Source organism: Hyla sarda, chromosome 3 (assembly GCF_029499605.1).
Source record: "Hyla sarda isolate aHylSar1 chromosome 3, aHylSar1.hap1, whole genome shotgun sequence".
NCBI lineage: Eukaryota > Metazoa > Chordata > Amphibia > Anura > Hylidae > Hyla > Hyla sarda.
In genome coordinates this window covers 348,545,570-348,560,073 of record NC_079191.1, presented here as the reverse complement: position 1 = coordinate 348,560,073, position 14,504 = coordinate 348,545,570, and the positions used below count along the sequence as shown (strand labels likewise).

Sequence of the window (14,504 nt, the reverse complement as noted above, 5' to 3'; positions counted from 1 at the left end):
GTAAACCTGTTGAGAAAAACAGATAAGCCCATCTTGGAGAGGGAGCATAGTTCACTTGAGCCAGAACAGCCGTACGACCAAAGGCCAGCACTGCAACTAAAAAAGGCCCTCAAGTTGCAGCCCCAACTCTTTTCCATTCCTCAGCGATTCTTGAAGGAGGTTTCTTGGTGGTGAGTGGATCTCTCGGCTGCGGTAAGTTCCACTGCTGGAGAAGGTTGGCACCCTCCTCCACGTTGCGCACCACGTGCATGCTGTTATCTCTCTGTATCAGGAGGCGAACCGGGAACCCCCAGCGATACAAAATGTAATGGTCCCGAAGCACTGCAATAATGGGCGCTAAGGTGCGCCGTTGCTGAAGGGTTGCTGCAGACAAATCAGTAAACAATAAAATCTTGCTAAAGTCCCCAGGTAACTCCAAAGGCTTCCTTGCAGCCGCCATAAGCTCTTCCTTAATATGGAAATAGTGGATCCGAGCCAATACGTCTCTTGGTACATCATCCGCAAGGTGTTTGGGTCTCGGGAACCTATGAGCTCTGTCAATCACCATATCAATCTCAGTGCTGTGTGGAAGGACCATTTTAATAAAGTCCTGCAAGAACTTCTTCAATGCTGATGGTGGTATACTTTCATGCACACCACGGAATTTAATATTATTCCGGCGGGACCTGTCTTCCAGGTCCGCCATCTTTGCTCTCATTAGCTGTATCTAGTCTTCCACCTCATAGTGTGCATCCAGCAGCTCATTATGCGAGGACACCAACTCTCCCATCTTGTTCTCAATATGATTAACCCTGGATTGTACTTCCACTATATCCCTTTTTACTGGAGACAGCATGGTTGCTACGTCCACATGTATAGACTGGCGGAGAGCCATAAGCATGTTCTTTAAAGTCACTTCAGTAACTGGGGCATTAGAGGAGGGATGACTCGCCAGACAGTCAGCAATGAAAGTATCAGAGCCACTCGCCTCCTCCCCTTGCTGTTCGTCCTCTGAATGTAGTCGCTGTCTCTGCTTAGCAGGGCTGCCCGAGAGTGGTGAAGCAGGCGCAGAGGCCGGCAGCCCCGTACCGTTCAGTCCACGGCCGCGTCTTCCGGAGCTGAGAAGTGAGCTCCCACCTTCCCGAACATCAGGTAATGGGCTCGGGGGTGCAGACGTGCTCCTCCGGTTGTCATCTCGGAGGAGGGTAGCGCCTCTTTATGTCTCCGGGAGCCCGCTGACTCCACACTAGCAGGAGAGCGCGGGCCCGCGCCATCTTGGAAATCACCCGGGTCAGCCGCGAGGTAGAAATCTGTAAGTTTGCGGAGTCTGGGGTTTGCTTTTCCTCTCCTTCTAGTTCTAGATGCCATCATGCAATGGAATAGGTGGGTTTGGCGCAAATATCCTTCTTAAAACGGGCAGTAAGTCGCTGTAGTTGCTTGCAGTGCACGGAGCTCTCTGATCAAGCAGCCATCTCCGGCAAGCGCCAAGCCACGCCCCTAGTAATTGATTCTAAAGCTCCCCAAATGTTAACCCAAAATAAAATCAAAATAAACAAAAATAAAAAGAAATGTAATACAGCTAGAGCGAGTCCTTATATGTAAAAGTGGGAAAGAGCTGTTAGGAGGTACAAATCACTTTCATAAGGTCCTGTACCAGAGTGTACCAGAAAAACAAAATGAAGCTGGCCTTACCTGGTTTTCAAGGGGTCACCTCATTGTGCAACAGGTAAAGGGCAGCATAGGGCATGTAGTACTGCGCTTCAGGGTGAAAAAATGCACTACTTGGCCAATCAGTACATGCACTTCAGTAGTATGGGTGCTCTACAAGTAAAATACCTGTTCTGATTGATCAGATCTTCCAGCCATTCATACATGCCATGGATCCGGACGGTCTATGGCATTGTAAGTTGAGTATGGTTTTAAGTTACAGTGGTCCAGGGAAGACCATGGCATGTTGACAGTATTGTAACCTGAGGCCATTGTAACTTAAGGAACCTCTGTATCATGAAATTATTCAGCAACTGAAAAACATGATTTTTTAAGTTGGTGTAAAACATTGTGTGCCATTGTATTTTGTCCCATCGATACCTTTTATAAATCTAATCCTTAACATCTAATGTTTTTTTTACTTTCACAGGATTGGAACCATTTAGAATGGGGCCTTATACTAATTTTGTTAACATTGGGGAGCGATGTAATGTGGCAGGGTCAAGACGATTTGCCAAACTGATTATGGCTGGAAATTATGAGGTAAGACACCATCTAAGGTGTACAACATCTAAGGCTAGAGTTACATATATCCTGCATCTGGCTCTGGCGAAACTGGGTGAAAATTGCTGCAACTGATGCCATAACTGATGCCAGAATTGCATCAGTTGTGCATCACCAGGTGTCCATTGTTTGTGATTGCCGGACAGGGGAATGCAGTCCAATCATTGGGCGTCTAAACTGAGGCACCGGATGATTGTGAACATTTAAATGAATGGGATCAGTTCTGGCTTCATTTTCCTTCTGGAGGAAAAAAAAACAAAAACTGAAGACAGACATATGTAATGGAGGCCTTATATGTTTCATGTTGATATAATATGGCACACCTATACATATTAGAAAATGAAGAGTTAGTAAAGTTAGTAATATTTCCTTTGCAATCTTCTTATCATCATAGGGCCTTTCAAATAAAGTAGGAAACTGACAATTGATGGGCTAAATACAAGCCACATGACTTGTGTAGTCTTAAATGTTAGCATTATGTCTTCTTAACAGGAAGCATTGACAGTTGCAAAAGCGCAAGTAGAAATGGGTGCGCAAATCCTTGACCTTAATATGGATGACGGAATGCTGGACGGCCCCAGAGCCATGGCGCGATTTTGTAATTACATTGCATCGGAACCTGATATTGCTAAGGTAAACTTATTTTGCTGTATTTTCTATACTGGGATGTAGAGAGAGAGAGAGAGAGTAATGAGATATGTAGCCTTGCCACATTAAGAAGATGTTGTATAAAATATTTTAATCTTGTTTACTTACCCCACAGGTACCACTGTGTATCGACTCTTCCAACTTCAGTGTGATTGAGGCTGGACTAAAATGTTGCCAAGGAAAATGTATAGTGAACAGCATCAGTCTGAAGGAGGGAGAAGAAGACTTTCTTGCAAAAGCTAAAAAGATAAAACAGTTTGGAGCAGCGGTAGTAGTCATGGCTTTTGATGAAGTTGGGCAGGTAAGACTTCTGTCTGTATTAGTGATATCTTATAGTTAAAGGAAAACTGTCACCCTGATCACCCACACTAAACCCATTACACTGGGGTATAGTATGGGTGACCAGGAATCCAAAGAGGGGTCACTTAGTATAATCGGTGCTGTGGTTCCTGAAATTTTGTCTGGCGAATTTCCCCTTCTGAATTCAGGGAGGTGCGTTCAGAGGCGGGGCCCCGCTGGCTGGCCGCTCCTGCTTCTTTCAGTCTTTCATATTCATATTCTGCGACGCGACGTCCTAGAGACGTGAGTCGCATGTCACGTGAGCATTGCGCTCTTTCGGTAAAGTGCAGACAGACTCTCTCCCGACAGAGCGTAGAGCTCACGTGACATGTGACTCACGTCACTAGGACATGGAGTCACAGAATATGCTAACTAAAGGGATGGCTGATTGAGAAGACTGAAAGAAGCAGGGGCGACCAGCTGACGGGACCCTGCCTCCTGCGCGTGTCTCCATGAATTCAGAAGGGGAAATTCGCCAGCCAATATTTCGGGTACCACAGCACTGATTATAGTAAGTGGCCCCTCTTTGGATTCCTGGTCACCCACACTATAAGCCAGTGTATTTGGGTTTAGTGTGGGTGATCAGGGTTTTCCTTTAATTTCTGAATGTGGTCATACACTGGCCCAGATTTACTAAAACTTTCTAATTCTTAGATGCCCCTTTTATGGCAGGCCAAGCCCCTATTTGCTAGGTCACGCCCCCTTGTCAGACAGGGTGCAAAGCATTGAAAAAATTGACAGAAACATAGTAAATGTGGTGCAATCCACAAACTCTAGTTTCATTTGGTTTAACCTGCACCAGTAATAGTAAATCTGCAATAGAAAATCTGCTTGCACTCTGTGGCTGTGTAGCTATACACATATATTTATAGATAAAGCAAATCCTACATAAAGCAGAACTGTCATTCGAAAAAAAAAGTTTGACATTTTTAAGTTTAGATTACAACGGGTCTCATTGTTGAGACCCGCTGCAATTGCAAGTTGTTAGATGTCTTGCACCACTATTAAAAAAATGTATTTAACCAATCATTGGTAACAGGAGTCGTCCCAGATGATTTGAAATCAGCAAATGTTGTGCCCATTCACAAGAAAGGTAGTAGGGAGGAATCGGGCAACTGTAGGCCAGTGAGTCTGACATTAATAATGGGGAAATTCCAAGATAAAAAACAACATTCATGTCAAACTAATCTTATACATTTTTTAATTGGGTGACTACAATAATAGATGGCGGAGGGGCAGTAAACATCACTTATCTAGATTTTAGTAAGGCTTTTGACACTGTCCCATATAGAAGACTTATCAATAAACTGCAGTCTTTGAGCTTGGACTCCAATATTGATGAGTGGATTAGGCAGTGGCTGTGTGACAGACAACAAAGGGTTGTAGTCAATGGAGAATATTCAGAGCAAGGTCTTGTTACCAGTGGGGACCTCTTGGATCTGTACTGGGACCAATTTTTTAAATATGTATATCAGTGATATTGCAGAAGGTCTTAATGGTAAGGTATTGGTCTTTTTGCTGATGACACACAGATTTGTAACAAGGTTGATGTTCCTGGAGGGATCTGCCAAATGGAAAAGGATTTGGGGAAACTAGAGGAATGGTCAGAACTCTGGACAATGACATTTAATGTGGATAAGTGCAAGATAATGCACCACGTAAAAAAACCAAAGGACAGATTATAGAATATGTGATACAGTTTTGACCTCAGTATCTGAGGAAAGGGATTTGGGGGTCATGATTTCAGAAGACTTGAAGGTGGGTAGACAGTCAGTCATAGAGCAGCATGAAATAGGTGTATAGGGAGAGGTATAAGCAGTAGAAAGATAAAAGTGCTCATGCCGCTGTACAGAACCCTACTGGAAACTGTATCTTCAAAAGGATATAGATATTTAGGAGAGAGTTCAGAGAAAAGCTACTAAACTAGTACATGGATTACAGGATAAAACTTACATTGTACAAATTATTTCTTTACTGAGAGAGTAGTGGATGCATGGAATAGCCTTCCTGCAGAAGTGGTCGCTGCAAATACAGTGAAGGAGTTTAAGCATGCATGGGATAAGCATAAGGCTATTCTTCATATAAGATAGGGCCAGGGACTATTGATAGGATTCAGATTATTGGGCAGACTAGATGGACCAAATGGTTCTTATCTGCCAACACATTCTATGTTTCTATGTAAAACAGTACCACAGCGGGGTAATACGACACATAACTTGGCATGGGTTTTGGATGAAAGCAGCAATATTTTTTACTAATTCTAGATAACCCCTTTAAATACATACTCCCAGCTATAGGCTTTGTTCACACACAGGTTCTTGGCCCTTCTCATCAGCCATAAAACAGTTATTTGTCACTCAATTGGAAAACAACTGTCTGTTCTACAACCTACCGTATATACTCGAGTATAAGCCAACCCGAATATAAGCCGAGGCCCCTAATTTCACCCCAAAATCCCAGGAAAAGTTATTGACTCGACTATAAGCCTAGTGTGGGAAATACATCATCCCCCCTGTCATCATCTAGACCCCCGTCATTAACACCCCCATCATCATCACCCCTTCATCATCATTACCCTGTCATCATCCCCCCTTTATCATCACTGCCTGTCATCATCCCCCCTTCATCATCACTGCCTGTCATCATCCCCCCTTCATCATCACCGCCTGTCATCATCCCCTTGTCATCATCCCACACCCCCGCTTCATCATCCCCTTGTCATCATCCCACACCCCCCCATCATCATCCCCTTGTCATCATCCCACACCCCCTTGTCATCATCCCCTTGTCGTCATCCCACCCATCCCTTCATCATCCCCTTGCCGTCATCCCACCCATCCCTTCATCATCCCCTTGTCATCATCCCACCCATCCCTTCATCATCCCCTTGTCATCATCCCACCCATCCCTTCATCATCCCCTTGTCATCATCCCACCCATCCCGTCATCATCCCCTTGTCATCATCCCCTTGTCATCATCCCCTTGTCATCATCCCCTTGTCATCATCCCCTTGTCATCATCCCCTTGTCATCATCCCCTTGTCATCATCCCCTTGTCATCATCCCCTTGTCATCATCCCCTTGTCATCATCCCCTTGTCATCCCACACCCCCCCTTCATCATCCCCTTGTCATCCCACACCCCCCCTTCATCATCCCCTTGTCATCATCACCACATCTCATCAGTCCCCCCCCCCCCCACCTTCATCATCACCGCTTGTCAATGTTTGATACAGTGGTCTGCAACCTGCGGACCTCCAGATGTTTCAAAACTACAACTCCCAGCAAGCCCGGGCAGCCATCGGCTGTCCGGGCTTGCTGGGAGTTGTAGTTTTGAAACCTCTGGAGGTCCGCAGGTTGAAGACCACTGCGGCTTTCGACATCATCCAGCCCCCCCTCACCCCCTTTAGTTTTGTACTCTCCTCCGCTCGGCGGGACGTTAGGGTGCGCTGGTCCGGTGCTGCAGGACAGTCCTGTGGGGAGGTCGTCCGGTGGGATAGTGGTTCCAGGCGGCCATCTTCACCGGGAGGCCTCTTCTCCGCGCTTCGGGCCCGGAATAGAGGCGTTGTCTTGACGACAACGCAGAGGTACGTTGGTAATGAACGTCCCTCTGCGTCGTCGTCAAGGCAAGCGCGGAGAAGAGGCCTCCCGGTGAAGATGGCAGCCCGGAACCACTATCCCACCAGACGACCTCCCCACCGGACAGTCCTGCAGCACCGGACCAGCGCACCCTAACGTCCCGCCGAGCGGAGGTGAGTACAGAACTAAAGGGTGTGAGAGGGGGGGGGGCTGGATGATGTCGAAGGCCGCAGTGGTCTTCAACCTGCGGACCTCCAGAGGTTTCAAAACTACAACTCCCAGTAAGCCCAGACAGCCGATGGCTGCCCGGGCTTGCTGGGAGTTGTAGTTTTGAAACATCTGGAGGTCCGCAGGTTGAAGACCACTGAGGGCGGAGAGTTCACTCGAGTATAAGCCGAGGGGGGTGTTTTCAGCACGAAAAATCGTGCTGAAAAACTCTGCTTATACTCGAGTATATACGGTACTAACTTTAATTGACAGATCTTTTTTTTTTTCTTTTTTCTCAATTTACTGGCAAACATATGGCAGACTTTTGGAAAGTATACTGCCAAAAATATGTCCCAGACACTAATGACCGTTTTTAGAGCCACAGAGTTACCCTGAGTGAAAATACACCCTTTATCTTGTTTTCTTTTTGGGTTATTTTTTGTACTTCAGACTAGGGCTGGGTGATATGACCAAATATGTGTATCACGATATTTTTGTAACTTTTGGCGGTTCCACGGTATATAACGGTATTTCCTCCTCCCCCTCCCCAAATTATCAGCCCAGCACTGCGCTGTCCCCATCGGGGTACTACTCACGTCACCCGCAATCGCTGCCCTCCTCGTCCTGTTTGTTGCGGGCCGCCGGCGCTGGCACTCTACTGTGCGGTATCCCTATGACTGGGCTGCAAAAGGTAAACAAAATAAACTTTAACGCATGTTCCTACGTCAGCCTTACGCTGGGGACGGGAACGTTTGACAGCAGTCAGCCTATCACCGGCCGCAGTGATGTTCCGCCTTGGCTGGTGATGGGCTGAACCCACTCATGTAAGAAGCCGGCTTCTTACATGACAGTGGGATCAGCCTATCACTGGCCGAGGCAGAACATCGCTGCGGCCGGTGATAGGCTGACTGCTGTCCGACGTTCCCGTCCCCAGGAAGCAGTTGAGGCCGGTACCGTACCAACGGGAGGCGAGTTGAAGTTTATTTCTCTATCGGCTCCATTGGGGGACACAGACCGTGGGGTGTATGCTGCTGTCTCTAGGAGGTGTGACACTATGGTAATAAAAAATGTCGGCTCCTCCCAGCAGGATATATCCGCCCTCAGGCCCTGAGCTAATCAGTTTAAGCTTAGTGTCAGAAAGAGGTGGACATGGTCTGGAATTCTCCAGACCAGGTCTTCTGTTTTTTTGTTTTCCTAATATAGGGACGTGCATAGGGGGCACAGACATTGCGTATATGCGCTGTTCACCCCCCCTGGTCAATGGTCAGCGCCTGGGTTGGTACCTCATGGGTCCGGGTCCCCCTATTTTCCCTGCTCGCCTCGCTCGCGCATAGCATCCAGGCGTGATGCAGGTGACAAAAGCTGACTGAAGACTTCACTGAAGACTCCATTAGGTAAGTTCTTCTGACTGAGGTAAGTACTTTCCCCTTTTCTCCAAGGCCCTGTCGGAGTGGTGCCAAAAGCTCCATCAGGGTATCTTAGCGGGATCCCCCCCCAGAGGATCTGTCTGCTCTGGCTCTCCAATGCTCTAAAGCTGGGGACTTCCTGTGCGCGGCTTCCATGCAGTCAGCCCGTTGTTCTGCCTTTGCTGTGGGTCACCTAGCGGCTCTCCGCCGCTCTATGTGGCTTAAAGCTTGGAATGCGGATGCCGCTTTCAAAAGGTCTTTCACTGAGCTTCCTTTTACGGGTGGCCGTCTTTTTGGCAAGCGCCTTGATGAGATATCTCTGAGGCGACGGGATGTAAGAGTTCCTTGTTGCCTCAAAATAAGGCTTTCCCTACTTCCCAAAGGAAGTCCTCTTCCTTTCGGTCCTTCGGACCTTTGTCTCCAGCAAAGGGTCCAGGCAGGCGCCTTCGTGGGACAAGAAGGCTCCCTCGTTCCGGGCGGGCCCGTCTTGGAAGTCGGACACCAAGCGGTCCGGCCGGTTTGCGCCCAAAGCAGGCAACCGCAAACCCACTTCTGCATGAAGTGAAGCCCCCACTAGTGTTTTTTTTCTTGGGTGGGAGGTCATCTCTTACTTTTTCGAGACATCTGGACCTCACACATTCAGGACTCTTAGGTCAGGGATATGGTGTCCCAACGGTTACCGAATCGAATTCGCCTCCCTCTCGAGGGATCGCTTTTTTCGATCCCGGGCCCCTCGGTCTCCTTCTCTGGCGAAGCAGTTTCGAGAGGCTCTCCAGTCTCTGCTTTTCCAGGGGAATGGTTTCTGGGTTTCTATTCCAATCTTTTTGTGGTTTCCAAGAAGGACGGTTCTGTGCGACCAATCCTAGACCTCAAGCGTCTCAACCGTCATCTTCTTATCCGCCACTTCCGAATGGAATCTCTCAGTTCGGTGGTGGCGTCCCTGGAACAAGGGGAGTTTCTTTCCTCCTTAGGCATCAAGGATGCCAACCTCCATGTGCCAATATTTCCAGGCCATCATCTGTACCTCCGCTTTGTGGTTCTGGAGGGGCATTTTCAATTCGTAGCCCTCCCCTTTGGCCTGGCCATGGCTCCTCGGGTCTTTACCAAGATCCTTGCGCCAGTGATGGGCATGTTACGGTCAAGGGGGGTCTCGGTAATACCCTACCTGGATGACCTTCTCATCAAGGCTCCAACCAGAGCCCAGACTCTGGAGAATGAGGACGTCACTCTCCACACTCTGGATCGCTTTGGGTGGATGGTCAACCGGGACAAGTCAGTCCCCTCTCCAACCCAGTCTCTAACCTTTTTGGGACTTTGCTTCGACACGGCCTCTGCCCGAATTTGCCTCCTGCCGGACAAACGTCTGGCGCTTCTGTCGGGGGTCCGCTCCCTTCGAACCCAGGTCTCAGTCTCCATCCGCACTTGTATGGAAGTCCTGGGTCGGATGGTGGCAACTATGGAGGCCGTACCCTTTGCCTAGTTTCGTTACCACCCTCTTCAACTGGCGATTCTCTCTCGGTGGGACAGGTCTCCTCTTTCCCTCGAACGTCAGATTGTTCTCCCTCGCAGGGTCCGTCAGTCTCTGCTCTGGTGGCTCCGCTCCCCCCTTCTTCTCCAAGGGCGGTCATTTCTTCCTCTTCACTGGCAGGTAGTTACAACGGATGCCAGCCTGTCGGGCTGGGGCGGCGTGTTCAGGGATTGGACGGTTCAGGGACTCTGCTCTCCCCCGAGAGGCCCTTCTTCCGATAAACATATTGGAATTACGGGCGGTTCTTTTTTGTCTTCTTCATCGGGAGTCCCGGCTTCAGTTCCGTCCTGTCTGCGTCCAGACGGACAACGCCACGGCCGTGGCGTACATAAATCGTCAAGGTGGCACTCACAGCTCGGCAGCCATGGCCGAGGTGACCAAGATTCTCATCTGGGCGGAAAGCAAGGTTCCGGCCATTTCGGCGATTCAAATTCAGGGGGTCCTCAACTGGGAAGCGGACTTCCTCAGTCGGTCCTCACCCGACCCCGGCGAGTGGTCTCTACAGCCAGAGGTCTTCGTGCAACTCTGCGACCTCTGGGGCATTCCGGACGTGGACCTCTTTGCGTCCCGGCACAATCGTGAGATCCTTCCTTTTGTGTCCAAGTCCCGGGACCCTCAGGCTCTGGCCATGGATGCCCTAGTAATTCCTTGGGAGGGGTTTGCCCTACCCTATCTGTTCCCTCAACTTCCGCTCCTTCCCAGGGTTCTGAGGAAGCTCAAAACAGAGGCCGTCCCCGCCATTCTGGTAGCTCCAGATTGTCCCCTAAGGTCGTGGTATGCCGACGTAGTCAGGCTCCTGGATGACGCTCCACTGCGCCTTCCATTCCTTCTGGACGTGCTCTCTCAGGGTCCTCTTTGCCACCCCCAATTTACAGTCGCTGCACTTGACGGCGTGGTGGTTGAGACCGCGGTTTTGAGGGCCCACGGGTTCTCTTCCCAAATCATTCACACCATGCTCAGGGCTCGTAAGCCCTCCTCCGCAAGAATTTACCACCGTACTTGGCGGTCTTTTCGTTGGTGTGAAGCTCAGGACTTATCCCCTGTAACCTTCTCGGTTCCCCGTCTTCTCTCCTTTTTGCAGTTGGGTTTGGAACTGGGGTTGTCTCCCAGTTCCCTTAAAGGTCAGGTTTCGGCCCTTGCTATTCTTTTCCAGCGGCCTCTGGCTTCTAATTCTCATGTCTCTACCTTCCTTCAAGGAGTGGCGCATGCTGTTCCTCCTTATCGGTCACCCTCTCCTTCTTGGGATTTGAATCTGGTTCTGAGTGCCCTCCAGGGTGAACCCTTTGAGCCCCTTAGAGAGGTCTCTCCGCCTCCTTTCTTGGAAAGTGGCGTTTCTTGTTGCGATCACCTCCATCCGGAGGGTGTCTGAATTGGCAGCTCTCTCCTGCCATTCTCCGTTTCTGTTGATCCACCAGGACAAGGTTGTTTTCTGGCCAGATCCTTCCTTTTTGCCTAAGGTGGTTTCGGCCTTTCATCTCAATGAGGACATTGTTCTTCCGTCCTTTTGTCCCGCTCCTTCTCATCCTAAGGAGCATTTACTCCACGAACTGAATGTGGTTTGGGCTGTTAGGTATTACCTCTCTCTTTCCTCTTCGTTTCGTCAGTGCGATTCCTTTTTCATCCTTACGGAAGGGCGTCGTAAGGGACAGCATGCTTCCAAGGCCACCACTTCTCGGTGGATCCGGTCTGCTATTTTGGAAGCCTATCACTGTAGGAGGAAGATTCCTTCCTTCAGGGTTGTGGCTCATTCTACCCGCTTCTGTTGGGGCATCCTGGGCTCTCCAGAACAAAGCCTCGGCCTCGCAGATTGCAAGGCGGCTACTTGGTCGTCTTTGCACACTTTCTCTTGGTTCTACCGGGTTCATACCTTCGCATTGGCTGATGCTAGTCTGGGCCGTTAACTGCTGCAGGCGGCAGTGGAACAGCCGTCTGCCTGACTGATTATCTGCCCACCCAAGGGACGGCTTTGGTACGTCCCACGGTCTGTGTCCCCCAATGGAGCCGATAGAGAAAAGGAGATTTATTTAACACTTACCGTAAAATCTCTTTCTCGAAGGATCCATTGGGGGACACAGCTCCCGCCCCTTTTGGGTTTCTCTTTGGTTCTCTGTCCGAAGATGTGTTCAGTTATATATTTTCTTCTGTTCTCGGACAGTTCGTGTTTTTTCCTTGACCTGTCGGTCCTCTCCTATTGCTCTAGTACTTAAACTGATTCCCTCAGGGCCTGGAGGCGGTTATATCCTGCTGGGAAGAGCCGACTTTCTTGTTGCCATAGTGTCACCTCCTAGATACAGCAGCATACACCCACGGTCTGTGTCCCCCAATGGATCCTTCGAGAAAGAGAGTTTATGGTAAGTGTTAAAAAATCTCCTTATCGTGCAGCACAAAAATTTCGGTATTCGGTATGAACCGGTATACTGCCCAGACCTACTTCAGACATGGATAAAATAAGACCTGAGGACCCATTCTGCACGTGTTTATGCTATATGGATTAGCAGTATATGTATGCATTATGGAAATGCACCACTTTTTGTGGCCCTTTTTGGAATATAATAATGTGTAGAATAATGGGTTTACTCCAGATGCCAGAACATCCTTTAAGATGTGCTGCCCCTGTAAATGTGTAAAATAATATTTATTTCAATTCACACAGGCCACAGATGCAGAAAATAAAGTCAGAATTTGCACCAGAGCATACAACCTCCTGGTTAATAAATTGAAATTTAACCCCAATGATATAATTTTTGATCCAAATATCTTAACGATTGGTACCGGCATGGAGGAGCATGACAAGTATGCCATATACTTCATTGAAGCTATCAAAACAATAAAAGTAAGTAGCAAAAGATCTTACCCTTAAGAGCATTCAAATGAATGAAACAAGCTGACACATTTATTGCCGCTTGTTAAAAATGGTAAACGGGGGGGGGGGGGGTTGGGATTATTCAAACTTTTATTTGGAAAAGCACTACTCACATTTATTTTACATTTTATTCACTATTTTTTAGTCCCCATACACTGAACAATGCTGTTTTATCTACATTCCCTTAGTGTAGGCTACTGGAGGGACCCTCCGCCTGTCCTCTGAGTTAATCCGGACACCGTGATTTTGCCACAATTTTTTTTTATTTATTTTTTTATTCTAAATTTCATTGTTTGGAAGTATGCTGGTTATGAAAGAACTGCAACAAGGACATTTTGTATGAACAGCACCACTGATACATGTCTTAGAATGAAAGTACACTAGATCCATTTTCCTATCTATCATTGCTGATTATTAAAAATGATTTCTCTATTAGGAAACTCTGAAAGGAGCTAAGGTCAGCGGCGGACTTTCAAACCTTTCCTTCTCATTTCGAGGTATGGATGCTATCAGAGAAGCAATGCATTCAGTATTTCTATACCATGCTATTAAGGTAAGTATTAGAAATCTTCAACCCCATAGATAAGTAGGTTTAGTTTTTTTTTTTTTTTTTTTATATCAACTGGCACCAGAAAGTTAAACAGATTTGTAAATTACTTCTATTAAAAAATCTTAATCCTTCCAGTAGTTATCAGCTGCTGAAGTTAAGTTGTTCGTTTTTTTTTTTCCTGACAACAGTGCTCTCTGCTGACACCTCTGCTTGTCTCAGGAACTGTTTGAAGCATTAGATATTTGCTATGGGGATTTGCTCTTAATCTGCACAGTTCCTGAGACAAGCAGAGGTGTCAGCATAGAGCACTGTTGTCAGACAGAAAAGAACAACTCAACTTCAGCAGCTAATAACTACTGGAAGGATTAAGATTTTTTACTAGAAGTAATTTACAAATCAAAAAAAATAGAGGAATGGAATGTGCAGCTCACAAAGAAATTAGTCGAGGCTATATGGAATGTACTTACTCCAAAAAAAAAGTACAAATAATAAATAGATATTTGGAGAAAAAATTTAGATGCCAAAAATGGTACATGATGATTATAGCATAATGTAAAATGAAATGGAACTGTGCTTCACTTTAATGATGAAAAAATAGATTTATTATAAAATTAGTGTACAAGATGAATAGCATTAATAAAAAAAACTCCTTCCACAGGGCCCTTGTGGGGAGGTAATATAAAATAATATAATACAAAATGATCTCAAACAATATGGAACAAAATAATCTCAAACAGCCGCTATAAAGTTTGATCATCCGCTAATCAGATCTTTGGTAAACCGGCATAGTCCAATTTTTAACTCCGTAAATGTATAGTTCAAAATATGATCAAGGACACCTCATATATTTTACAGCTCCTGCAGATGGAAACAGTTCATGGTATATAGCCGTATGGCTGGACGTCCGAGAGACAGATGGTATCTGCTGTAGAGGCTGTATACAGCGCTGGCATGCGCTGCAGCGACGGGCCCGGTTGCCACAAGCCTAGGAGAAGTCGCTGGTCACGGAGATAGATGGACTGCTCCAGAGATGAAAAGACAGCTTTGGAGGTAGATGGATCTGCTCCAGAAGTAAAAGCAGCCTCGTGGAAGGCCTCTCTGCATCTGACGTCAGCCAGGTGAGTAGGATGCGGCA

The 14,504-nt window shown here is 47.3% G+C and overlaps 1 protein-coding gene across 1 annotated transcript in view; it reads left to right on the top strand.

Moving 5' to 3' along the window:
- Positions 1-14,504, top strand: part of MTR (5-methyltetrahydrofolate-homocysteine methyltransferase) — a 110,007-nt gene that overhangs the window by 48,743 nt on the left and 46,760 nt on the right. Inside the window, exons 13-17 of the mRNA XM_056567527.1 lie at positions 2,117-2,229; positions 2,743-2,883; positions 3,014-3,199; positions 12,610-12,789; positions 13,256-13,372. Of these exons, the coding sequence (XP_056423502.1) occupies positions 2,117-2,229; positions 2,743-2,883; positions 3,014-3,199; positions 12,610-12,789; positions 13,256-13,372 (737 nt within the window). The remainder of the gene's footprint in view (positions 1-2,116; positions 2,230-2,742; positions 2,884-3,013; positions 3,200-12,609; positions 12,790-13,255; positions 13,373-14,504) is intronic.